We start from the raw sequence: 20,931 nt of genomic DNA, 5'->3' as shown, positions 1-20,931 counted from the left end.
CACGTGGTTGGCTCCCCACGGACGATAGACACATATTACGAGAGGGCAAAGCTATTAATATTTAAAAAACAAAAGCGTATACAGGCACAGCTGAAGGCAAACAGATATTCATACAGAAACGAGTGCTCACCTCTTATCGAAACCTTTGTGTGGCGCTCTTCCGGCCGATCCTAGTCTGCTACAGAAATTTACTAAAAGAAAAATCTGCCAAAGTTTTGCATTCCTTGCAGCGACAAGGCAAAGCATTCTTTCAGAGTTGGAAAGCGAGACCAAAAGCTAAAAGGTCTCCTCTCGCCAAGTAACAACGCGCCACGCGGTCAGTCTAACTCAGAGCTTCCCAACCTGTTGTCCGCGAACCCCTTAGGGGCCCGCCGGCTCTTTCTAGGCGGTCCGCGGCCACCTTTCACCAAATCGTCTAAAATAATGAGTAAAATTATGGAATAAAAATGTGAAAATCAAATTCATCACTATTTTTTTCGTGTGAAAAACATGTGTACTTTTACTTCAGGTCGTATACCCAAGCAGCCTTTGCGGTTCCTATGTGAGAACGTATACACAGTTTAGTGCCGGAGAATGCGACTTCTCTGTTCGACTGTTTAGCAACAATACGGGGGTCGTTTGTGGGCTGGCTCACGGCACTAGATGCGCTGAAACCTTTTACGCATGCGCGGAGCGAGCTTTGTCGACCAATCACAGCGCTCGCTGGCACGTATGCGGCCCCAGGCATCATTAAATGTTAAAATTGCCTTGTCGGTGCACTACCTATTTCATAAGTCGATTTTTGACCAGTGTATTACTACTAACATGGATCGGTGGCTGAAGTCAGGATCATTGAAGAAGGCTGCAGTTTCTCCATCGCCTTCACAACAAGGGAAGTTTCCAGTTGAAAGGAATGATGAGAGAGGACGATCAAAGGAAAACTTTACATACATTTGAATATTTTTCTTCGGATTTCACGAAAAACCACACACACACTCACACACACACACACACACACACACACACACACACACGACTGTTACGAAATATGCATGCTCCTTACATAACAGTAGCCAAATAGTGAAAGTGAACAGACCGTAAGCGACAGCTTGTCAACAGCGAACAATTTGGACGTGACGTTGATTGCTCTTGGAGGAAGACAGGTCCATCGCGTGAAATTTCAACTACCAAGTAATTTTAATCGGGCTATAGTGTGTTGAACAAAGGGAGTAAATCCACTAGTGTCTGGATACAGTGAGAATTCCAATTGGATCGTTAATTTCAAGTTGTTTTCATTCATCTCTAAACCAAAGACTATTGATACTTCGGGGAGGGGGGGGGGAGTCATTGGGAACATGGCACCTGCACTAAGAAGCTTTCAGTTCCCATGGGTTTCGCTCTGAAATTTGAAGTTACTGTGCTCTTGACTGACTACGGGTCCGCCATGGATTTTCTACTGAAGAAGGGGTCCGCCAGCTGAAAAGGTTGGGAAGCCCTGGTCTAACTCACCCTTCTTCGACTGGAGCACAGCTGTGGATGCTTCCCGTACCAGCGGCAGACTGCTTCCCGCTTTCTTCTCCAGCCTTTTCCACGCTCCTCGCGGCCCGGAAAACCCAAAGATGCCAATTCCGCCACCAACCTAACGCAGGTGAATTTCTCACAAGTAGCGCAAACCTCTTTGCCTACTTGACCCTTACGAGAGTTGTCTATTCTGTACAACTGCTGCTGAATCTGTATGACTACCGCAGACTTTCTGCAGCAGACTACGCCACCATCTAGCAACGTGACACACAACGACATTCAATCACACCACTATGAGACTTATGAGAAAAGAGAAACAAGGAAAAGAAAGAGAAATGCTAGTGAAAATGGGCTACCGGACTAATGAAACGTGGCTACAGGACCCTTTCAAGCTTAATGGTAAGGCGATCGCTAGCGATAAGCCTCAATTATAAGTTAGAGACCCGATCCGGCATAATTTTCATAGTCGTCATTCCATTTTGCAGCTGATGGTTGTCCATATTCTCAACTGCAAATAAATTTAATGTAATCTGGAAGTTGGTGGCTCTATTGGAGGTGGTATGCCGTTGCATTCCTCCGGCCTTTTAACTGACTTCCCCAGTTACTTGTAGGGGACATTCATATTAATTTGGATGCCGAACTGTGCGTCTCGGCATTTTTTAGGTTAAAAAACATTGCTACAAGTGAAAGTAGTGAAAAGTGACAGATGAAATTCCTAGAATGGACTGGAGATTGAACATGAGATATGTGGGTCTGTAGACTGGCATTTAACCAGTGAGCCACGCTATTCTGCAGCGTGAAGACAACATGAATCATAGTAATTATAATCTGTGCCCCTCTAAACTTCGTTTCCACAAGTAAACACTTAATATCCTATATCTTTCATCTCTTCCTTCATAAAAGACTCTGCATCATTTGCTCCTCTTCTCCTGCTTTGCTAAACGAGATAACATAAGCTCAAAAATTGTTCAAATGTGTGTGAATTCCTAAGGGACCAAATTGCTGAGGTCATCAGTCCCTAGACTTACACACTACTTAAACTAACTCAAAAATAACTTATTCTAAGAATAACACACACACCCCTGCCCGAGGTAGGACTCGAACCTGCGGCTGGAGGCCGTGACATGGCACCTCAAACCGCGCGGCCTCTCCGCACGGCTAAGCTCAAAAGCTCAGTCTGTATTTACAGGTCATTATAATGGAAGCTTATTTTTGAAGTTCTTTCCGCTGTTTAAGTTTGCACTTTACCGCTAATTTCCGCTGTAAGGTAAGCATCACGGCCTTCCATAATTAGTGAGCCACTTGTCCTGTTCTATGACAGGGATTTGTTTCTCTTCATTCAGACCGTTAAGGGTCCACTACTTCCTGTATTGACTGCAGTCCTCTCACACACAGCATGTCTTCCAAGCCAAACCACCTCTAATAACTGGCCGCAGAGAAAAAGACAAACATGGCTATCCCTTCTTTCTCAAGAGCTGGAATCTAGACTTAAGACAAAAGTGCTCCTGTTACTTCGAAGCACGTTCTCTTGCTCTGTCTCACTTTTTTCCTGAACTTTTTATTGCTTGTAGTTTCTTAATAACTGCAGTTTTGTTACTCATTATTGAAAAACGGCAGTCGTACGTAATTTCGCAGTAATCGTAGAAGAACCAAAGAAGTATATGAAGATAGTAACTGTTCTCGGAAGAACAGATACCATTGATGACCGTGCAGCTTCTCTAGAATAAACGATAATTAATTCAAACTCTCAGCTGCTGACAGGTGTGGTTGATATACCTCGATGGGGACAACTGAAAATGTGTGCCCCCACGGGACTCGAACCCGGGGCCTCTTGCTTACATGGCAGAGGCTCTATCCATTAGAGCCACCAAGGACACAGATGAATACCGCCACTACAGGGACTTATCCCTTGCACGCTTCTCGTGAGACCCACATTCACAACGGTCTGCAGTCTACATAAGTAATGTTCCTAATAGATATTTGCCCATCCACTCAGTACTCGCGCCAGCTAAGGTGACGATTCCCGTAAGAATTCGGGCAACCTGTGCGCATTCGCATCGACGAAGATCAATGACCGGGTAATCATTTACCTATATATGAAGATAGTAACTGTTCTCGAAAAACAGATACCATTGATGACCGTGCATGGGCAAATATCTATTGCGAATATTACTTACGTAGACTGTGGACAGTTGGGAATGTGGGTCTCACGGGAAGCGCGCTATTTATCTGTGTCCACGGCGGCTCAGATGGATAGAGCGTCTGCCGTGTAAGCAGGAAATCCCTGCTTCGAGTCCCGGTCAGAGCACACATTTTCAGCTGTCCCCATCGAGGTATATCAACAACACCTGTCAGCAGGTGAGGGTTTCAATTAATTATTGTTTACCCAAAGAAGTTCTAGAGCTTACAAAATTTTCCTTTTGCAATATTTCGTAGGAAGGAACGAAGTTTCCATTTTTTATGAAATGAAATGATCGTACGAGGAAGATGAGATGAATGTTCGTGTCGTTATATCGTAATGGTATGTCTTCAGCAAAAAATATGGACACCTTCTTTCCAATCTCTAATGTTACGTTTATTAAACTATTTAATTTCACAAATGCTGAAAATAAGTAATATAATACGTATAGACTCTGTGACAAAAAAAGGGCGCAACACGAAGAATTATCCGAACTGGACGGAAATAGCTAGATGTGATGTACATGTACAGACAAAATTACAATTTCAGAAAAATTGGAATGATTTATTCAAGAGAAAGAGCTTCACAAACTGAACAAGTGAATGATGCGTTGGTCCACCTCTGGCCCTTACGCAAGCAGTTATTCGCTTGGCATTAGTTGGCAGATTACTTTTGGATACATTGTGGGAGTATGCAGTGATCAATGTTATTACAAATATTTACCATCAAAAACAGTCTTGATCACAAATTATTTATTTCGGTGGCCGGTTTCGACCACAACTGTGGTCATCTTCAGACCAATGAGTAAGAACCTCCTTCTGGTGGTAAATCACTACTGACTAGTGGTTTCCCACCGGAAGGAGGTTCTTACTCATTGGCCTGAAGATGACCACAGTTGTGGTCGAAACCGGCCACCGGAATAAATTATTTGTGATCAAGACTGTTTTTGATAGTGAACATTAGTTGACAGAGCTATTGTATGTCCTCCTGAGGGTTATCGAGCCAAATTCACTCCAATCGGCGCTTTAGATCGTCAAAATCCCCAGGCGGATGGAGGGCCCTGCCCGTAATGCTCCAAATTTGGGAAGGATTCGGAGACCGTGCTGGCCAAGGCAGGGTTTGACATGCACGAAGACAAGCAGTAAAAAGTCTCTCTATGTGGTAGCGGGCTTTATCTTCCTGAAATGCCAGCTCAGGGTGGCTTGCCATCAAGGGCAACAAAACGGGGCGTAGAACGTCATCGATGTACCTCTGTGATATAGGGCTGCTGCGGAAGACAACGAAAGGCGTCCTGCTATGAAAGGAAATGGCACACGAAAGCATCACTCCTGGTTATTGTGCCATATGGCGGGTGATAGTCACGTTATTGTCCCATCGCTGTCTAGAGCATCTCCAGACACGTCCTCACTGGTCATTGGGGCTCAGTTCGAAGCGGGACTCACCATTGACTGCAATTCTACTCCGGTCAGTGAAATTCCAGGCTGAAGACGTGTCTCGAGACTCCCCAGACAGTTGTGAAACACCAACCTGACTGTCGCCTGCCATACGGCTGCTGACAGTAAGCTCTGCGTTAATTTCGAAAACACGAATGGTAGTTTTTACCAATTCAGATAGGCACCGGAAACCGGGGAGAATGTCATCCGATCCAAGGCAGAACATGTCATTAGTACCGGCCTGAGCCTCTACATGCAATTGGATGCACCTTGTGCTCTTCATGGCATCTGGAAGGACCAGTTTCACGTCTGGGATGATGACTCTCCAGTATGCACACAGAGTGCACACTAGATTTCTTTCACAGACGTACCCCAAGGTGCACCATTATGCGCCTAACATTAGAGCTCCCAGTTACTAGCAATCCCACCCTCTGTGAATGCCCGAATCTTGCAGGCTGAGAGCCTTCCTCTATTACGAGACAAGCGACTACATCTGTCTTAGGATATTTGTTAGCCACAGGTAGCGCCTGAAACCTGTTTGTCAGACGAACTGCGGAGGCTCTTCGATCGCCGCCCTCCAAACTCTTTCGCCGCCTGCCACACCTTGAAATGATCTCCCGTTCCACCATAAGTGAGCGGCCAACCTTAGAGCGGGCAGTAATCGTTGTGTTGTATTTTTTTTTGTTTCCACATTTTTGTCTACGGTTATTGTGTATCATCAATATGGACAAATGCAATGAATATGGATGATACGATACTCTATGGTATTCTGCGGTTTGAATTCACTCTGTTTTTTTTTTTTTTTTTTTTTTTTTTAGAAGTTGCATTGATTTGATTTTGTAAATGATACTGACAATATTATACACATGTTTAATGCATTATTCATACTACAACTTCTCCCGGATACTTATTTTATTCAAATTGCACAAGAATTCCACCTGACGTAGTGTAATAATGTTGATTGCAAGCTGTGTTCATATCACTAAAATTACAGATCGTACATCAGAGCTTTTATAATTTTTGTCTTCGATGGATATAATTATTTTTATCAAATTGATCACGAAAAGGAACCACAGAATACCACCCGCACACAACACTGACGTATCCTACCAAAAATATTTTTCTCTGTGATTCGTCCGTAGTTTAATTGTGGCCTCATACATCAGCAATGAAATCTTGTTCAACAATAAATACCATCAGCACTGTTCTTAGAAAATGCAGTCTGATTCTATTAATTTTTTCTTTTATAAATAGAGTTCAGTACCACCGGTGCACATTTATTTCTTACACGTCCGTCTATTGTTTGCAGTATCAAGTAATTTAAATTTGCCGCTGTGATAAAAGTGAAGATGGCGGCCAACAAAAGATAGAGGATTTCTTTTTTAATTAAGATTTTCCTTTGCTCAATAAATAATTAGTCATTTAAATTGATGCCACCAATAAAAAAATTATTAAATTGTTTTGCAAAGTAGTTTAACACAAACCCATGCTATTTTCAACTAGAAGTACAGACGAAGTTGCTATATAATCGCAACTAACAATGGCTGCGCTTCCTGCAGCTATGATAAAACAATTATTACAAAATTATAATTAAAAGAGGAAGTGAATTTTCAATAATTAGTCATAAATAGTTTTAACGCATTTGGCTCTATTTGTTTTTACCAGCAAATGAAGATAAAAGTACAATAATTTTACATTGAATGTTTTTCATTCAACAGACCTCAAATCGATTCGCGTCTTGTGTCGGCGACGTACATCAGAAGAAGACGACAAAAGGGTACAAAACAAAAGAAAAGACTGACATAGATTAACAAAGAATGTGAAACAAATATTGTTTCTGTTTTACATAATTATCATCTTTTTAAGAAATAATTACGTAATTGAATGAATATTATTGAGTTACGTAATTTTCCACACGTTCATAGTCCACTCATAATAAAAAAATATATATATCGTGGATGTTATATTCTCCGTCAGTCACCACCATCCAGTCGACTTCTCACCCACGTCCAACCGCATTGCCCCTCCCCCATATTTCGCCGAGAGGACAAGAACTCCATTTTCCAGTGATTACAGCGATTAACAAATGGTGTGCTGACGCTGAACGTGGCTTCTGCCTGCAGGCCAGCGGCGGATGTCCCTGCAGCGCAGCGAGTCGGTGGCGGAGGAGGAGCAGCGGCCGAAGCCGCCCAAGCCGTGGTGGGCCTCCGCCTCCGTGGAGAGCGTCCACCTGGGCAGCAGCGTCCGCATCTTCGACGAGAAGCCTTACCAGCGGCTCCCCACGGCAGAGCCAGCAGCAGCCCGCGAGAACCACGTCGACGGCAGCAGCAAGGACGCGGCTGCTACTGCCAATGGCATTGCTGCTGGCCCACCCCCACCGTAAGTGGTCGCAGCTCTCAACTCCAGCTGCTCGAAGGAGTTTAACGCTTTCTGTGCCCGTGCTTTCTTGAGTGAACTGCAGACAGCCAAGCCATGTCAGATTGAGGTCTACCTGTAGTTTACCATGTGTACCGGTATGAAATGAGCGTTTTCTTGTGAAAATGAAACACTAATTTTGAATTGAAAAGTAAAAACATTTTAAAGTACTGACCATTGCTTTCTATGCATTTTGGCCATCTTTCTGGCAATTTGTGGACACCACGCCAATAGAAATGTTCGTCTTTTGAAGCAAACCAATCAGACACCCAAATTTCGACTTCTTCGTAGGAATCGAAGTGTTCCTCAGCCAATGCGTGTCCCATTGATGAAAACAAATTGTAGTCGGAAGGGGCCAAGTCTGGGTGGGGTAGCAGCTCCCAGCCAAGTGTTTTGATTGTATCCTGAACCAGTTTTGCTTTGTGTGCAGGTGCATTCTCGTGTAAAAAAATTACTCTGCCATGTCTCCTGGCCCATTCTGGTCTTTTTTCGATCAATGCATAGTTCAAATTCATCATTTTGTCTGTAGCGATTAGTATTCACAGTTTCGCCGGATTTTAGAAGCTCGTGATACACCACACCTTTCTGATCCCACCAAACACAGAGCATTGTCTTCTTGCCGAATCGATCTGGTTTTGCAGTCGATGTTGATGGTTGTCCCGGATTAACCCATGATTTTTCCCGTTTAGGATTCTTAAAATAAATCCATTTTTCATCGCCAGTAACAATTCGATGCAAAATTGATTTTCTTTCATGTCTTTGAAGCAAAATTTGACAAATGGTTTTTCGGTTTTCCATCTGTCTTTCATTCAATTCATGTGGCACCCAGTCTGGAACCGCGTGACCGCTACGGTCGCAGGTTCGAATCCTGCATCGGGCATGGATGTGTGTGATGTCCTTAGGTTAGTTAGGTTTAAGTAGTTCTAAGTTCTAGGGGACTGATGACCATAGATGTTAAGTCCCATAGTGCTCAGAGCCATTTGAACCATTTTTGTGGCACCCATTTTCCACACTTTTGGATCTTTCCCATAGCTTTCAAACGGCCAGAAATTGTTTGTTCTGCAACATTTACCATTGCTGCCATTTGCTTCTGACTCAAAATATCATCTTCATCCAATATTGCTAGCAATTCGGCGTCTTCGAACTTTTTTGGTGGTCTTCCACGTTCTTCATTTCTTACATCAAAATCATTATTTCTCAACCGTTGAGACCATCTTTTGCATGTTGCTTCTGATAGAGCATGATCACAATATGCCTCGACAAGCATTCGGTGCGACTCTGCAGCACTTTTTTTCAAAAGAAAACAAAAAATTAATGCTTTCCGCAAATCAACACTTTCTGGTACAAAATTCGACATTGTTAACACGATGAAAACATATGATGTTATTTGTTTCATGACATGATGTATACTAAAATATCCTTGACAGATTTCATACCAACCAAACAAAAAACAATTAAGGCTCGTTCACAACAAATGTTCGCTATCGACACATTTCTGTCTTAACGCTCATTTCATACCGTTACACCTGGTAGTTTAAGTAATATTAAGGGAAACCCCCCATTAATAATGTAAAATCCCAAATCCCCAGGTTCTGTGGATATACTTACTCTGTTTGATCAAAACTATGTGACATTATTACTGAACTTAACAAGGGGTGTGTCCACCCTTCACCTTTATCGGGGCTTCAACTCTGCTGGAGAGATTTCCAGTTAGGTATCGGGATGTCTGCAAAGGAATGGCAGTCCATTCTTCTTCAAGAGCCGAAACCAGAGAAGGTAGTGATAAGGGATGCTGGGGTCTGGAATGAAGTCCACATTCTACCTCGTATCAGATCTGTTCCATTGGGTTCAGTTCGGGACTCTGTGCAGGGGATCCCATTATAGGAATGTTACAGTCCACGGACCGATGCCGAATAGATGCTGCATTAGGCCAAGGTGCATTACTTCCGAACTGTTCCTCAGCTGTGCGCAACGCACAAAGCTGTAAAATGCGTTCATATCTTTCCTCATTTAGCATTCTCTTAAGCGCAATAAGGGGACCAAAGCCTAACACCAAAAACCTCCCCATGCCATAACACCACCTACTTCATACTTCGTTATTGTCAGTATACGTGACGGCAGTTACCGTGCTGCAGGCGTTCGCCGATCTCAAACCCTTCCATCTGATTGCCACTGTCCGTGGCGTAGCTGTTCACACCACCTCAAGTGTCGCTTATCAGTGACTACAGAAATGTGTGGCTTACGAGGAAATGCTCGACTATCGTTCCCCATCCTTTTCACACCTTTCAAGATCCGAATTTTTTCTGGATGAAGGAAATCCTTTTGTGCTCTAATGCTCTTAGGTGATCTGTCATGATTTTAGTTGCAACATTTGTGCAAACATCTGTACTCATTTTCAAGATACATTTTGTATACTTGGCTTCTTTTTATTGCCTAAAATAATTAGTTTCAAACATTCACTAGTGTAGTAAATAAACTGGTCATTCAATAACTATCATGCAAAATGACAATAATAATATTCAGTCATATAGCGGAATGTAAATATTTGGCATTCAAACCTCAGTATGATCTCAGACAGCAACAAAGACACACTCCTATAATTCTGTGTGATTCCAAAAAATGAACAAAGGCAGATGTGCTGTAACATGACAATGAACAGTCTAGAAGTACGGTACCGGACATCGGAATGTTGGGTGAGCATAATGTCTTTCTTTGATGACAAGAATGTATTTCTAAGGATAAATGCTAGGTACAGTTATGCGGTTTGTTACAGCTGGCAGCTTTACTCGTAACAACTTTTATGAACATGCTCTAACATGTAACATGTGACATAGTAGATAGTGTCGGAAGTTCCATGCGGCTTTTCGCGGATGATGCTGTAGTATACAGAGAAGTTTCAGCATTAGAAAATTGTAGCGAAATGCAGGAAGATCTGCAGCGGATAGGCACTTGGCGCAGGGAGTGGCAATTGACCCTTAACATAGACAAATATCATGTATTGCGAATACATAGAAAGAAGGATCCTTTATTGTATGATTATATGATAGCGGAACAAACACTGGTAGCAGTTAGTTCTGTAAAATATCTGGGAGTATGCGTGCGGAACGATTTGAAGTGGAATGATCATATAAAATTAATTGTTGGTAAGGCGGGTACCAGGTTGAGATTCATTGGGAGAGTCCTTAGAAAATGTAGTCCATCAACAAAGGAGGTGGCTTACAAAACACTCGTTCGACCTATACTTGAGTATTGCTCATGAGTATGGGATCCGTACCAGATTGGGTTGACGGAGGAGATAGAGAGGATCCAAAAAAGAGCGGCGCGTTTCGTCACAGGGTTATTTGGTAACCGTGATAGCGTTACGGAGATGTTTAACAAACTCAAGTGGCAGACTCTGCAAGAGAGGCGCTCTGCATCGCGGTGTAGCTTGCTCGCCAGGTTTCGAGAGAGTGCGTTTCTGGATGAGGTATCGAATATATTGCTTCCCCCTACTTATACCTCCCGAGGAGATCACGAATGTAAAATTAGAGAGATTATAGCGCGCACGGAGACTTTCAGACAGTCGTTCTTCCCGCGAACCATACGCGACTGCAACAGGAAAGGGAGGTGATGACAGTGGCACATAAAGTGCCCTCCGCCACACACCGTTGGGTGGCTTGTGGAGTATAAATGTAGATGTAGATGTAGATGTGTTCTGTTTGTTGTCTGTAGAGCGTCTAACCGATACGCAGTTTCTCCCCGTGTCTTTGTCAATACGTCTTGTGTCATCGTTTCTGCAGCATCTCGTATCCGTGCTGTAAGAATTTGCACTACAGAAACTGGTAAACTGAACACCTTACCCATACCGGCAACATAAACCCTTAACGAAGTCAAGAGGGATTGTTTTTGGTAATTACGGTGGCAATGAAGCTGAACTATCTCTACTGATCCATCTATCTGAGAAGCAGCGTTGCCAACTTTTCACCGTTACAGGATCGCATAATTGCATCTAAACTATCGTACATTTCGTTGAGGGATCGTACAAATGTACGACCTACGATATAAAATCCGTTTTTGGATGTCATTATCTATTCACTAAGAGTAAGTCGAGTTTAACACGATAACTACACTCCTGGAAATTGAAATAAGAACATCGTGAATTCATTGTCCCAGGAAGGGGAAACTTTATTGACACATTCCTGGGGTCAGATACATCACATGATCACACTGACAGAACCACAGGCACATAGACACAGGCAACAGAGCATGCACAATGTCGGCACTAGTACAGTGTATATCCACCTTTCGCAGCAATGCAGGCTGCTATTCTCCCATGGAGACGACCGTAGAGATGCTGGATGTAGTCCTGTGGAACGGCTTGCCATGCCATTTCCACCTGGCGCCTCAGTTGGACCAGCGTTCGTGCTGGACGTGCAGACCGCGTGAGACGACGCTTCATCCAGTCCCAAACATGCTCAATGGGGGACAGATCCGGAGATCTTGCTGGCCAGGGTAGTTGACTTACACCTTCTAGAGCACGTTGGGTGGCACGGGACACATGCGGACGTGCATTGTCCTGTTGGAACAGCAAGTTCCCTTGCCGGTCTAGGAATGGTAGAACGATGGGTTCGATGACGGTTTGGATGTACCGTGCACTATTCAGTGTCCCCTCGACGATCACCAGTGGTATACGGCCAGTGTAGGAGATCGCTCCCCACACCATGATGCCGGGTGTTGGCCCTGTGTGCCTCGGTCGTATGCAGTCCTGATTGTGGCGCTCACCTGCACGGCGCCAAACACGCATACGACCATCATTGGCACCAAGGCAGAAGCGACTCTCATCGCTGAAGACGACACGTCTCCATTCGTCCCTCCATTCACGCCTGTCGCGACACCACTGGAGGCGGGCTGCACGATGTTGGGGCGTGAGCGGAAGACGGCCTAACGGTGTGCGGGACCGTAGCCCAGCTTCATGGAGACGGTTGCGAATGGTCCTCGCCGAAACCCCAGGAGCAACAGTGTCCCTAATTTGCTGGGAAGTGGCGGTGCGGTCCCCTACGGCACTGCGTAGGATCCTACGGTCTTGGCGTGCATCCGTGCGTCGCTGCGGTCCGGTCCCAGGTCGACGGGCATGTGCACCTTCCGCCGACCACTGGCGACAACATCGATGTACTGTGGAGACCTCACGCCCCACGTGTTGAGCAATTCGGCGGTACGTCCACCCGGCCTCCCGCATGCCCACTATACGCCCTCGCTCAAAGTCCGTCAACTGCACATACGGTTCACGTCCACGCTGTCGCGGCATGCTACCAGTGTTAAAGACTGCGATGGAGCTCCGTATGCCACGGCAAACTGGCTGACACTGACGGCGGCGGTGCACAAATGCTGCGCAGCTAGCGCCATTCGACGGCCAACACCGCGGTTCCTGGTGTGTCCGCTGTGCCGTGTGTGTGATCATTGCTTGTACAGCCCTCTCGCAGTGTCCGGAGCAAGTATGGTGGGTCTGACACACCGGTGTCAATGTGTTCTTTTTTCCATTTCCAGGAGTGTATTACAATTAGACAATAAGTATTTGTCTTGAAGCTGATGGCGCTCAAATATTGCAAATTTGTTCATCCGTTACACGGAAATGATAACACTTAGCGACTTCCAACAAACTTCACGTATAGCTTCAAACCTTTACGAAACTTATTTCTCGCTGACAGCCCCCACAAAACGATGGAAGAAAAAAGTTTATTGCTTACTACATTTTCGCTGTTCCCGTGGTCATACTTCAACTTCTGCCATTACGTTTTGATTTTTTACTTCTTTACAACTGATGCTATTCGCAACACACTTTGTAGACAGTATCTACATACATTACTGAATGCACCTTTAAAATTATATCACTGTACAACACATAGCTCAGGAGGTTAGGACGTGACAGACACTTTGACGTGTCAGAAACTATATTCAGCTTACATTAGTGCGCAGTAAAACTTCAGCAGGAGTAACGTTTTAATTTATCACATCTTTACTATTAATCCCATTCGCAACACATTTAGCATACAGTATCTACATATATGACTGATGCAACTGCAACGTAATATCACTGGACAGCAAATATCTCAGGCGATATGACGTCAGAAATAATGACATGAGTCAAAAACGCGCTTCTGCTTAAAATGAAGGTCAAATTGCCTATCCTACAATCATCCGATATTTTATAATGAAAGCCCTTAGCGACTTCTGACGAACTTTAAGCATAATTTCAATCCTTTTCCAAACTTTTTCTCGCTTACAAGCTTGTCGTCTAGAATAATGAAATTAGAGCGCTAGTATGATTGTTGCAGTGCATTGAGATGAACTCTGGGCCGGCCTTGGCCTGGGCTTATAAACTCGTTCCACATAAAAATAGACGAGTCCCATTATTTCACGTTAACTTCTCCACATTTTAATGCTATTGATCTTAAATTTTTCTATTAGGAAATAATTTTTAAAAATTAAATTTGATTCAAAAAATTATATTAAAATACTGTTTTGTTATTTGCGTACCTTGGAAGACGACTTAAAAGCGGAACGCATCAACATCATCTGGAGGGTAGGAACAGAAGAACTGGATCTGCATGGCCGTGAATATAACTGAGTTTTTTTCCATACTACTAAGTGTATTTTCAGCAGGAACAAAAGTTTTGCGCGGGCGCCTGTTCCTCACACACTGGCTATCAAGCAAACATTCATTCACTGTGGAAGTATCGAACGTATTCCTATTTTAACTTTTATAACACTCTTCTTTCTAAAAACTTTTTCGCAGTCAGCATTTGAATGTGGAAGGGATAAACATTAAAGTGCAAACAAATAAAGTTTTTATGATGAGTATGTTCCCCCAAAATACGTCCACATCTCTACAGTTGTTAATATCTTCTTCTATTTTTACGATAGGAAGTTTCCTCCAGTCATCATAGAGTTGTTGTAGACGCTTGTCATCATCTAGAGAGACTATTCTTGGCAATTTTGGCGTAAGAGATATAAGAAAGGGAGTTTTTTTTCTCTTTCCTTGTTTGAAAGAGCGCTGTAGGCGTCAAACTGCAAGCAATGGCAATAAAACATCATCAAATTTATATCTCTTTTTCAGTTCTGAATATCCCGTCTGCATGAAATCCCTACATATGCGATAAAAGTCTTTTATGGTAAACCGTTCATTAAATATTTCTGGTTTCTGAATTGCCTTCAGAACTTCAACTCCTAAATACACTAGATTGTCAGTAACAAACTTTGACCTGTTGTTGGAGTTATTGCAACCAGTTTATTGGTTACGACCTACTGCCGGTCCATGTAGCAGATCAACATTTCCTTGTACCCTTCTACCATCTTTTGATGTAAGTCAGTAATAACAACTTTACCACTCTGGGAATACTTATTTAAATCTGTGAATTTCGACAAAATAAAGGCCAAAAATAAAAGATACATTTAAAAAATTATTATTCAGGGTCCGGGGAATTTTTTCCGCCGCAACCAGCCTCTCCTCTACGTATTTAGAATCAAAATAAAAACGCAATGCATTCCATTGTTCTGAAATGTTCACTACAGCGGCCCGCAAGGATAGCCATCTTGTCTGTGGTGGAAGCAACAATTGTGAATTTTGATACCCAAAAACTTTTGAATTTCATGCAGTTGCGCCTTTCTCTTAGCGCTAGCTTTAAAATGGTTATGAACGTTCCTAGCTAGGACTTCACAACGTCTAGGAAGACATTGACAAGCTTCACTGGCACATATGTGAAGTCAGTAACATATACCGGGTGATCAAAAAGTCAGTATAAATTTGAAAACTTAATAAACCACGGAATAATGTAGATAGAGAGGTAAAAATTGACACACATGCTTGGAATGACATGGGTTTTATCAGAACCAAAAAAAAAAAAGAAAAAAAACACCTCATATTGCTAGACGCGTGAAAGTTCTCTTGCGCGCGTCATTTGGTGATGATCGTGTGCTCAGCTGCTACTTTCGTCATGCTTGGCCTCCCAGGTCCCCAGACCACAGTCCGTGCGATTATTGGCTTTGGGGTTACCTGAAGTCGCAAATGTATCGTTATCGACCGACACCTCTAGCGATGCTGAAAGACAAGATCCGACGCCAATGCCTCACCATAAGTCCGGACATGCTTTACAGTGCTGTTCACAACATTATTCCTCGACTACAGCTTTTGTTCAGGAATGATGGTGGACATATTGAGCATTTTCTGTAAAGAACATCATCTTTGCTTTGTCTTACTTTTTTATGCTAATTATTGATATTCTGATCAGATGAAGCGCCATCTGTCGGACATTTTTTGAACTTTTGTATTTTTTTTTTGGTTCTAATAAAACCCCATGTCATTCCAAGCACGTGTGTCAATTTGTACCTCTCTATCTACATTATTCCGTGATTTATTCAGTTTTCAAATTTATACTGACTTTTTGATCACCCGTTATATTTGAGAATAATTAGTCCGGGATATTTTTCAGTTAATTGAGTAGCAACAGAGTTTCTTGACCCCATCATAGAATTACAACCATCAGAAGCAAGTCCTGTAATGTTGTTTCCAGAAAGATTGTCAGAAAATGAAAGCATTAGGTTAGAATAAAGGTTTTTATTTGTTGCACCTTCGTTGTCTTATAGTATTCAGCTTGCTTAAAAGTTTCACAAATATTCCAAAATTCACTCTCAATTTTATTTGTGTCTTTATCAAAATGTCTAACTACGATACACAATGTTTTAACATATTCTACGTCTGTTAACTCATCAGTAAAAGCACTCAATTTTGTGTGTCGCAGTTTTTGTGCATGTCCGTTCTTATGGGTCTCTCCTATCACGTCCTTCACGATCTGTGAAGATTTAGTGCGACGCAAGTGCGTCGCAAATATATAACGTTGGCGATTTTAGAATCAGGAAAGCAACTTTGAACTACGTCACCCTGGTGATCTACAACATTGAAACGAAGATCATGTTTTGCCACGAATCCTGCCGACTTAATTTCAGGAAGGTGAGGCTGATTATTTAAAGACGTATCAGTTGTAGCTGATTTCACAAATGTATTCAAAATTGTCTGGCTTTTAGATGACACCACCTTCACTTTTTTGACATTATTCAGAATGTTTTTCAACGCATTCCAATTCAGACATAAAAGTTACGTTACAGATTCTACACCTAGTCCTTTCTGAGTTAGGTTCATCAACGTAAAACCAACCTTTAAATTTAGTATTAGTTTTCCAGACTTTCCTATATTTTTATTTTCGCTTCTTGCATTTAAACACGTAAACTGTACACTTTTTTGGGACTTCTAGGACCACTGTCACTGTCTTCTGTTTCCATTGACACAATTTTTCAGTACGTAATACGTTATAAATCGCTCACTATCCTTGTCTGAGCCAGCAAGTTAACCGTAATCGTTTTCGTTTACGTAAGAGCACCGCGCAGGATGCAAAGCAGTCAATACGGTGATTTCTACAGGGATTCGTCTCGGGGAATAATCTAATGTGACCTATGCGGCTGCCGTGTAATGAAATTTGGGAATCCCGCTGCTGGACAGACTAGCATGTAGACTGTTGAAAACTGTATTTGTGGAATGTCAAAAATTAAAGAAACCGCAGAAATTAAAATAATAAAAAAGATGAAATCTCAACAATAAGAAGCGTTTCAAAAGATAGTATAACAGACGTGCGATCCGAAGGGGGATGGCATGTTCGTGCACCATCTTAAATTATCGTACATGTGCGAACCAGGTTGTATGGTTGGCAACGCTGCTTGTAAGTTTTCGTCCAAGAACTGGCGAACAAATAACCCCCAATGTGGTGGTGCACCATCTTGTTGAAACAGTTGAAGTTCCTGTAATTAAGGTGCAACGTAAAGTTCGAACATGTCCAGGTAAACTGTTGTCGTAATGGTAGGCCCAGTGAGGAAGAATGGTACAATAACTATGTTGTGCGTTAATCCACATTGCTCATTAACCTTCAAGCTATCCCTTATCTGCTGTATCACAATATGTGGATTCTTCAGCCCCTAGATCCGGAAATTGGCATGTTTAGTTCCCTGGAGATGTGAAAAGTCGCTTTATCGGAAAAAGAAAGTTTATGAAGGTAGTAACTGTCTGCATCAAGTCCGTCGAACATGTCGCTAGCAAACTCATCACGTCTGGGCCTTTCATCTCGCTGCTAAGCTTGCAGATGTTGCACTTTGTATGCATGGACACTCATTCAGTTGCTTAGTATCCTCACCACAATGAGCTGAGGTAGCGTGTTTCATCGATTTCCACAGACAGCATTGAAATGCTGTACTTACAATAACGACAATGTTGTCACTCACTTCAAGCGTACCGCTTCTTGCCTTGTCACAACACTGTCACTCTCTTTAAACTTTTCACGTCATCCTTTGACGTTCTTCTTCACCTCTGGCGCATCTGAACCATAACCACTTCAGAACTATCGCTGAACTGTAATGGGCGTCCATGTTTCATGAAACCACAAAACATACTGCGCTTTCTCTTTCATAGACGATACTGTGAACTTGTGAACTAAACTACGCTGCCTATAACAAGAGAGAGAGAGAGAATCAGGTACTGTCAGAGGAATGTAGAAGTGTAGCCGTAAAAACTTCGCGAGTTGAGCTACCATTTGCAACAAACCAAATCGACATGTTAAAGAATGTCCAGTCCATAAAAAGCCTGTTTGAATTAAACTGCTGAATTTTACGGACTAATACGCTAGAAACTATCAGACGCACCTTAATTTTTAAGCAATTTTTTTAAAAAAATAACATTTTTGCCTTTTTTATTATTAGACTGGGATGCCAAACTAAAAAAAATCTTAATTTATAAAATCGAACTGTCCTTTAAAAATCCCTGAAAACCGTATTCTGAACTTTCTTCTTCTTCTTCTTCCTCTGCCAAACTAAAAAAAATCTTAATTTATAAAATCGAACTGTCCTTTAAAAATCCCTGAAAACCGTATTCTGAACTTTCTTCTTCTTCTTCTTCCTCTTCGTCGTCATCGCTGTCCTCTTCATATACAGGGTGTAATTTTTAAGTTGACAAACAAGAATAACTCGAAAAATGAGCTCCACTCGAAAAAATGTGGAGAATCCAAAGCTGATAATCTTTTCGAGGGAGACATCTGCTGGTGCTAATATTAGCCCGCCACCCCAGCGGGAGGCAACTTTAAAATTTTAAATGGGAATCCCCATTTTTATTGCAGAATCAGATTCTACATGAAAAAAACTACGTACATTTAGTCTTAAAAATGTGTTTTGATTCTTGGTAGTTGGCGCTGTAATTCAAAAAAATCCATGTTCTCATTTTTGCGTGGAAAATGGTTACAGATAAATTAAAAAATACTTACTTACTTCTTAAATTTTGATTGGCTAAAACTAAAATTCTCCCTATCGTCCCATAGGGTGGGGTTTGAGAGAGAGGAATTAGAGTTTTACAAATGTTGACCCAAATACTGTATTAATTTTTTCTGAAGATTCAGATAAGTTTTGTTTGTTTCGTGGTTATCAGGCTACACAACTTTTAATTGTCAAACAGATCATCTGACTAGCTAACTAACTAACCAAGCATCCTACTTTTTATTTTTTCCACGCAAAAATGAGAACATAGATTTTCTTGAACTATAGTGCCAACTATCAAGAATCAAAACAAATGTTTAAGACAAAATGTACGTGCCTATTATGTAGGATCTGACTCTCTGACTCTGCAGTAAATAAAAAATGGGGGGTTCCCATTTGAAATTTTAAAGTTGCCTTCGCCCCATCCCCAGGCGGCTGGGTTGGCGGGCTAATTTTTGCACCAGCAAATGTCCCCCTCGAAAATAATCAACTTTGGATTCTACATATTTTTTCGTGTGAAGCTTATTTTTCGAGCTATTCTGTTTTGTCAACTTAAAATTCGGTTTTCACTGACGCACTTCTTGAAAGATTTGACAACAATGTGTTCTCTCACTCCAGACCGCGGCTGTTTTATCCACTAACACACTTGTTTGACTGCAGGTCGTTTTAAAGCTCCCTTCAGCGTGAATTCATGCTGGGTTTCATCCATCAACCGTTTGTTACATTCGTTTCTCATACACTTTACATGGTGTATTTCCCGAGACATCAAGAGGTTGCAATTGTGAAGTAAGTCCTCCCCGAATAACAGCAAGCTCTGTATTTTCCTGCATCAATTTCTCTTTAACAGAATTTTGCAAATGATTGCTCAACTGATCTAGGACAAGAAGAGAACTCTCCTTCAATAAAGTACCTTTCCTTCTCACCCACACTGTTAATCTGTCCTCCATCTAACCCTCGTGATGCACGTGAACAACACCTGGCGGTATTTTAGGAAATTTTGGTATTGTTTTGCGCTTGAAAATGGTCATTGGGTTAAGCTTAGTACCATCAGCATAACATGAAAGGATAACAGTGCAGTGTATTTTTTCACGCCCACTTGCTTTTATGGTTGCAGTTTTAGCATCTTTCATGGTAAGAGTTTTGTTACTCGGCACATCAAACGTTAGAGGAATTTCGTCCATATTCGCGATTTGGCTTAGTTCAACACTGGTTTTCTTTCGATGTTGATTAATAAAGCCATGGCAAGATAATATTTTCTCTTCAAATTCTAGTGGAATATTCTGACATATTTTGGTTCTGTTTCGCATGCAAAGTGACGTTTCATAAACCTGTAGCACCAACCAACTCTACCCTTAAAGTCTCTTAAGTCCCATTGTAATGCTAGCTTCCAAGCGTGTATTTGAATCATTTTTGTATTGATTCCAATGCCATTTTGACAGCGTCCTTGAGTCCATTTCAATATGTCATCTTCTAGTTTTGGCCATTTTGCATTCAGTCCTCTAGTTTCACATTTAGTCTTCCCATTTTTTTTCAGTTGTTCTTTACCTGCCCGGCAATCGCGATTGGTTTTCTTCTTTTGGCGGAACGCCGAAATTCCGCTCATCTACACAACTGGCCATTAAAATTGCTACACCACGAAGATGACGTGCTACGGACGCGAAATTTAACCGACAGGAAGAAGATGCTGTAATATGCAAATGATTAGCTTTTCAGAGCATTCCCACAAGGTTGGCGCCGGTGGCGACACCCACAACGTGCTGACATGAGGCAAGTTTCCAACCGATTTCTCATACACAAACAGCAGTTGACCGGCGTTACCTGGTGAAACGTTGTTGTGATACCTCGTGTAAGGAGGATAAATGCGTACCATCACGTTTCCGACTTTGATAAAGGTCGGATTGTAGCCTATCGCGATTGCTGTTTATCGTATCGCGACATAGCTGCTCGCGTTGGTCGAGATCCAATGACTGTTAGCACAATATGGAATCGGTGGGATCAGGACGATAATACGGAACGCCGTGCTGGATCCCAATGGCCTCGGATCACTAGCAGTCGAGATGACAGGCGTCTTATCCGCATAGC

General features: G+C 42.3%; 1 protein-coding gene across 3 annotated transcripts in view; it reads left to right on the top strand.

Moving 5' to 3' along the window:
• LOC124789309 overlaps positions 1-20,931 on the top strand; it is a 271,600-nt gene that overhangs the window by 228,455 nt on the left and 22,214 nt on the right. For all 3 annotated transcript variants that reach the window (XM_047256623.1, XM_047256621.1, XM_047256622.1), the window contains exon 8: positions 7,236-7,491. In XM_047256623.1, coding sequence (XP_047112579.1) covers positions 7,236-7,491 — 256 coding nt within the window. The remainder of the gene's footprint in view (positions 1-7,235; positions 7,492-20,931) is intronic.

This window comes from Schistocerca piceifrons, chromosome 3, assembly GCF_021461385.2.
Source record: "Schistocerca piceifrons isolate TAMUIC-IGC-003096 chromosome 3, iqSchPice1.1, whole genome shotgun sequence".
Lineage (NCBI taxonomy): Eukaryota > Metazoa > Arthropoda > Insecta > Orthoptera > Acrididae > Schistocerca > Schistocerca piceifrons.
This window is presented reverse-complemented; position numbering and strand designations above follow the sequence as displayed.